The 7,524-nt window shown below is 41.2% G+C and overlaps 1 protein-coding gene across 1 annotated transcript; it reads right to left on the reverse strand.

Moving 5' to 3' along the window:
* Window positions 1–4,200: 4,200 nt before the first annotated feature.
* On the reverse strand, window positions 4,201–6,010 carry LOC147620656 (acetylajmalan esterase 2-like). Its single transcript, XM_086825335.1, has 5 exons — window positions 5,617–6,010; window positions 5,217–5,453; window positions 4,915–5,114; window positions 4,549–4,825; window positions 4,201–4,451 (listed from the first exon to the last, which is right to left on the reverse strand). The coding sequence occupies exons 1-5, from the start codon at window positions 6,008–6,010 to the stop codon at window positions 4,201–4,203; spliced, it is 1,359 nt and encodes a 452-aa protein (XP_086681461.1).
* Between the last annotated feature and the right edge of the window lie 1,514 nt (window positions 6,011–7,524).

Raw genomic sequence — 7,524 nt, forward strand, 5'->3', positions numbered from 1 at the left:
TATCCATGGGTATGATGACTTTGCGAAAGAAATGGATGCCTATGTTCATGAGAGATTGGACAGCTATGCATCTACTTTGTTTGATTCTCATGGTGTGGACATATGTGATGCTCATGCATTGATTAGTGTTACACTCATGCATTATTTGTTGTGGACACTCGTGTCTTGGATTCACCTATGAAAAGTGTTGGTCACACATTGATCAATGGTCCGTGGACTACATTTGTGAATCCAACTTATGATGCTTTTCTCGGTTTGGATTGGAAGGTTTATGGGACCACTTCATGTGTGAATGCCTTATTAGAGATGATGCACGGGATATTAATAGGTTCTATGCTCATTCCATAGAGGATGACACCCAATAAGTGACACCTATGGAGAGTCTATGGGATGATCATGATCACACCTATGCTCATATGGATATTAGCTATGAGGTGTGTATCTTTGGACTTTGTGGATGCCAACATGAGGGGATGGTTTATACAGTTGGGGAATTCACTTTTAGACGTGCTTTGTGCCATTTGGAAATTAATTTTGATGGAGAGCACATGACTATCTTTGTCATAGATGATGATCATTTGCATTTTCCATTTGATTCAGCAGGATACATACTTAACCTCGCCTCCAATAATGATTTTCGACATTGGCCATTTGATCCAGGGGTGGGAGATTGCTTTAGCTTCATCATCTCTGGATAGGAGGCCCTCATCCTTTCCATTTGACCCTGAGGGTCATACTATTCATGTTATGGTATTTAGGTCTACCATGATAATGACATGTCATTATTTTTGGCTTCCATACATAGCCTCTTGTATATGTTTGATTTTTGCATGACCACCCTTTGATTTCGAGGACGAAATCATTATAGGAAGGGATGGTTTATAATGAAGTAACAACTTTAGATTAGGTCTAGGACAATGGTCATGGGCTCAAGTATAAAAGGGGGCTCATGGACCATTGTTGTATCTTTGGACATCTTTTGGTATTGGTCATCTTGACTCTTAGAGCCTCATGGATTTCAAACCTTAGCTTGTGGAAGGCTATTTCCATCCTTTGGTGAAAGGCTAAATCACTTAGGCATTATTTATGATTCTTGCTGATTACATGCTAATCAACACAAAGATTTATCCCATATCTTAGCTTTTAATCTTGCATTAGTGATGCTTCATCTCAATATATATAATTTGTTTGGCGTTGGTGGTAGTATAAGGTTTACAATGCCATGTAGTTTGTGAAAAGGTACTTTTGCACGCAACATATAGATACAAAGAGAAATACACAAGATTGTCGAGTTAGTTTTGAGCAAGAGAGTGGAGCAATGCTTGATTATTATGACATGATTCAAAACATTCTAAAGGTGGAGTTATGGCAAGAGAGTGGAGCAATGCTTGATTATTTTGGCAAGAGAGTGGAGCAATGCTTGATTATTATGACATGATTCAAAACATTCTAAAGGTGGAGTTATGGCAAGAGAGTGGAGCAATGCTTGATTATTGTGGCATGATTCAAAACATTCTAATAGTCAAATTCAAGACATTCCATATTTATATTTTGGATGTGAAATGGTTCAAGGATGTGGTGTGTCAAGGTCCTGAAACAACCTGAAAAAGTATCCAAATGGATTTATGGTGATTTACTCTACAAACTTTTGGCAATCAGAGAGACACATTTGTGCTACCTCAACATTGTGAACAAGTTTAGTTTATCCATTAGCTTTTATTATATAGTTCCTTGTATAGTTTTAATCAACACCTTATGTCTTCTTTTATACTAGGTTATGCTCCTATCGGGCCTACATAACAATAATTAGTGGTTTATTGTATTGTTACTCCTCGTTCAAAGAGCACTTTTCAAGAGGTGGATGTTGAAGAGCTTATGAATGAAGTGGGATTTAAAAATGAACATATAGAGGATCAAGTGCAAGATGTCGAGAGCGAGATATCACTAACCAATGAAGACAAAGGTATCCCTATCCAAGATGAGGATGAAGCAATGGAATTCGAACATACAAATGGTGATGATCTAGATGATGATGATGTGAAGTCCACTATAGCTAGTAGTGGCATAGATCTTTTTGTTGATCTTACAATGGGTGGAGATATGGATCTTGAGATAGACCAATTAACATGTATGGATTTAATTGAAGATAAGACCGATGTCAGACCAAACTTACCCTAACACATTATTCGATTTCTCAATTAGCAATGTTAATTTTATAATATTTTTCATATGAGTTGTTCTTTCTAAATATGCTCATGTCGATGTCAGTCCTCCTAAAAAATAAAGATGCACCACGATTAGTCTCTCTTGGATACCTATATAACCTCCCAATATAAACTAACACACATTAGCATGATAGCTGGTCTCTCTAATTAGGTACCTCTATTACATCCCACCACAAACCAACATGCATTTGCTCTCGAGTCACTGTGAAAATTCTACTCTCGGGTATGTCTCCATAATTCTATCTCAGTCCATGGCTATATATGTGGTTAGAAACACGAATGTATCCATGTGTATAGCCACGTGTATAACCGTATGTGCATACGCGGCTATCCACATGGCTATAAACACAGATGTATCCATGTATGTGACCATGTACTGTAACTCGACACACTAGTATAGCATTCACTCACTACCGCCACTCTCTCACTACATCCTCTTGCTAGTGGCATGGCTACATCACGTGGCTATTCTCTCACTACATTCTCTCACTAGTGGCGTGGCTACATCACATGGCTATTCCCTCATCCTTATATAGTGAAATTGTTTTATCAATAATTAATTCTTATGCCTATTTGTTTTACCTTATACATTCACTAAAATTGTTATTCTTTTGTCATGTAGTATAATCATCTACTACATGTTATTGATTAGTTATTGATTTAAAGAATTGAATATCTATTAGGTGACTGATTAAATATGTCACTTGGTGTGTTTTCTTTTGAAACTTATGAGTCTCAACCGACACTTCCTTCCCTTTCTAATGTGCATCTTCATAGAAGGTGATTGTCATGGCTTTAAAGAATTGAATATCGATTAGGTGACTGATTAAATATGTCACTTGGTGTGTTTTCTTTTGAAACTTATGAGTCTCAACCGACACTCCCTTCCCTTTCTAATGTGCATCTTCATAGAAGGTGATTGTCATGGCTCTTGGATCACCAAGATTGCCTCAAGACTCCGCGCTTATCCACATGCCTTTAGATTCTCCATAGATGCAAGCAAAGTAGCCCTAGGGAATTGGATAGTCTACTTTACCTCCTTTGTTGAAAGCGTGCGCATACAAGAATGCTATTAAGTCAACCATGTCCATCTCACTAGCTCTAAAGTTTCTTAATTATGATGAGAAGCATGTAGCTTTGGCCATGGCTAATGAGCAATATGTCGGAGGCAGGAGGATGAAGGATGTAGTGGTGGATAAAGGATAAAAATGATGATGGAGAGAAGCTATGTAGGTTGAAGGTGAGGAAGAGGTCGAGGGGGCCAGCAATTTATGAAACCTCAAAAAAAACTATCTTCATTAATCACATTGTAGCAATGGAGTAATACAGGTCATAAAAGTCTTTAAGAGCATCCCAACCTGATCCATCCAAGAGTCACTTTTTTTAACGATGTAGCAACATGGCGTCCATAAAACACATTTATTCCAAATGAGCATCATTAAAAATGACATAATACAATGGTCTCTTTGTTTGTTTTTTTTTTGTGGGTGAGTCATGCATGACTCATTAGTTGTGAGTTGTTAGCTACACACTATGCTCTTGTAATGATAGCCAGCTGGCAAGTACTGAACTAATTTGGTATTGTAAAGACTCAAGAGCTCCTTGTTCTCCAAATTTCCCTTTTTTTCCATGATCAAGAAGAATGTTGCACATAATTTTTATGCACCGATAATGTAAGACTAGTTTACTTTAATATTGTAAACAATACAAACCCTCAACAAAGTTGTCATAGTATACGCTAATATTTAAATGGCTTGGACTTTCCATACCACGTTAATTCTCCTCATACTATCCCAAAAAAAGAAAGAACGAAAGAAAAGAAGCATATGACACAAGGCTTTTGATGATCTATATTTCTAACCAAAATAAAAAGACAGATTGTCTAAAATAAAATAAATATAGCCAAGCAAATTGCAATTGGTTTATTCAGAAAGATGAGCGTAGATCGTTGGAAGGGAGTGCAGACGGCAAATTATTAGAAGCCGGTGAAGTTGAGATTACAAGCCGAGCTGATGTTGATAGAAGGGTGAAAGTAGTGGCCATTGAGGAAGAACTGGGCGATCGTGCGATAAAAGGCCTCTGTGAAGTGCACGCCGTCCCAGTTCACAAATTGCGATGGATTGTCGCAGGCAGGCACCCGTGGGTCTCCGCATGTGCTGTCTGTGTTGTAGCTGTACTGCCCACCCACGCCACAGCACGCCTTGAGTGTCGAGTTGGGGTCGAAGCCTGCGTTGATATCATCTCATCCCCTCACATCAGTTATATCCACCACACCTTTACAGACTAGTTGGCTACCTAGCTACTCGACTCCTTGAGTACTTACCGAATTGGGTGGCGTTGCTGAGAATGTCAATGTTTGCTGCGTAGTAGTCAGCGTAGATGATCCGAGCAGACGTATAGTTCTGCTGGAGGCTCTGCACCGCTGCCTTAAGGAGGCGGTTGTAGCGCTGGATGGGATCGTTGTAAGGCTTCAAGCATCCCAAGCTGTCGAAGTCGTCGGAGGCCGCGGCAGGTCCAAAACGGGTGAGGATGATGGGAGCGCAGCCCTGAGCAGGGATGTTCCACACCATGATCCACCGTGCATTCTCACGATACAGGATCTGGCCGCAAACAGGCGCCATGATCAGCTATTACGATTGCTGGGATTCTAATCTCTTCATGAACGTTCGTTAATACAAGCAAATGTTACCTGTACTGCACTAATGATTGCATCAACTACTCTCGGTGTTACTACTTGCTGTAGGAACGCTGAAGGCGCGTAGTAGTCGTATGCGTACATGAAGTCGTTTCCTCCTATGGAGATTATGTAGAGCGAATCTCCAAAGCTTTCCGAAGCTGGAATCTTCATTTGCGAGACGCTTGTTCCCACGTCGCCAGTACCTAGCGCAACTGCAATGTTATGTATACTCGGAGCCAAAACGACGGCGTCGTCGTCTCTCTATCTCTCTCTCTCTCTCACACACGCACACACACGCACAGCGTACGTCTCACCAGCTGTAGCTGTGGAAGAGTACTGATGATCATTAGCAACAGCAGGGGGGGCAGCGAGCTGCAGTGTTTGAAGGACGATGGTCCGGAAACGGAGGAACTGGTTGATTTGGGTCTGGAGAGAAAAAGTCGTTACGTTGGCGGCTGTGGATCCCGAGATTGCGAAATTACAGCCATGGGTGTAATCAGGAGTTATGACCTGCATGTAGGGGTTGATAAACGGCAGCGACAACGCCTGGGCTGCATGCCATTCAGATCAAATCAATAGCAGTCGACCAGGTCGAGTAGGTAGCAGCATGATGCAGGGTGAGCCAAGAAGAGACGAGAAATGTAGAATATACTGGAAAATATTCGGTGAGCTAAATTGCAAGATCAATGGAGCATGAGCTGTAGAGATACTGACCCAGAAAGTCGATGACGAGGCGGCCGTCGGAGTAGCGGAAGGAGGGCTTGCGAAAGGGGGCCTGCTCACCGTAGGGCTGATTCTCGGCAGGCGCCTGGAAGGGAAACACGTACTCAACGTTGCCCGTGTCCGCCAGCGAGTCCCCAAAGCTGTAGATCGCCGCGGACGGGCACGTCGCTACCGATATTGTCGAGCTATTGCTAATATTGCTAGTCGTATTGCCGACCCCCTGCTGTAGCATCTGCGCCTTATTCATGATCACCGTTTCGGCAACGTCGCCAGGATGGGCGCATGAGCAGTACAACATGATCATCATCGCCGCCGCAGCCGCAGCAGCTACGCTACTGCAGCTGCACTTCGTCGTCAATAAGCAGCAGCTGGTGCTGGTCCACATGGTCGTGATGATACCGCCTGATCAATAATGCTTCAATTAGTTCGGATTATAAGCTTTCCTCTCCTCTCCTTCTTCCGATTTAATTCCAAGCCCCGGCTCCACAGACTCAAGCTGCCTTCACTGTTCATGCGTTTCCTATGGATCTACTTCTTTCTCCCACACAATCTTTCTCCCTTCGCCGGCCGGCCGTTCCAAGCCATAATGCTCCAACCTGACCTAACACCTTGGCTTCCACTTTTCTTTTTTGTAACACTCTCTTTGTGCCGTACTTGATACTACAGCTTTAACATTGACCACACCATTTGACAAATATGAAATCTTTTACAAAAAGACAATGATATCGGATAATCACAACATGCATTGGATGCAATATGTGACGCGAGGAGAGAGAGAGAGAAGAAGAAAGAAGAAGAAGAAGAAGAAGAAGCTCTTTTAAGGTCGTAGGAACAATCCCAAGAGACCAAATATGATCTATCTGACAGGAGTGACATTCGGACACAAGACGTGTTGAGTGAGATTCGGACACAAGACGTGTTGAATAACAACTCCATGAGCTAACCAATCTACCACACATTGGGTGATAGAAAGGTTAGCCCATTTTGTTTATTTACCCACATACCTGCTTGAAGAAGCTCTTTTAACGTCGTAGGAACAATCCCAAGAGACCAAATATGATCTATCCGACAGGAGTGAAATTCGAACACAAGACGTTTTGAATAACAACTTCATGAGCTAACCAATCTACCACACATTGAGAGAGAGAGAGAGGGGGGACGGGGGCGTCTTGGAAATTACAAATTTGACTCGTACGTGAGAGAAAGTATATAATATACACATCATCGTGACACTTTTATTCAACAAGTAATTACTAACAAGTTATAACATTATGTCACCTAAATAAATCAAATTTGATCAAGTGACTTTCACTGTTCATTTGATTTATTTAGATTCTTCTTGATGGCATGGCATTTAAGTGCATGATGTGTCCTGACTACTTTCACAACATATTGAAGAGGTGAAGACAATTTTAATGTAGACAATGCATGACTTTTTGAGAGACTCAGAGTGCTTTAGTATGCTTTCTATTCTCAATAATTGACTTAGAGTTTTTGACTTCGATGTATGATGTATCAAATATCAATTGTATACTCTAAACAAACTTGCAAACAATTAGGACTAGCAACTTCCACCCATAGTGCTTGTCCAATTTATGGACGATCACTTCTAACATCATAGCTAGATCATATCTCAAGAAATTCATCACCGATTTCTTCCATATGATCATGAGAAGTTTGTTCCGTCTACAAAGAGAGTTCCCTCACATCCTCTAATAATAGGTGAGTAGGAAGTGGTGTGTAAAGAGGATCATTCCAAATGCCACCATTGGGAATGACAAGGTATTCAATCTTCTTTCGTCTTCCATATTGGACAAAGCTAAAAATCAATCATCTTCTAGATTCAATGCACATCATAAAAAATGTAGCATCAAGCATTTGGGACCACTTAATTGGAAA

Source organism: Cibotium barometz, chromosome 31 (assembly GCF_041138505.1).
Source record: "Cibotium barometz isolate CiBa-2024 chromosome 31, ASM4113850v1, whole genome shotgun sequence".
NCBI lineage: Eukaryota > Viridiplantae > Streptophyta > Polypodiopsida > Cyatheales > Cibotiaceae > Cibotium > Cibotium barometz.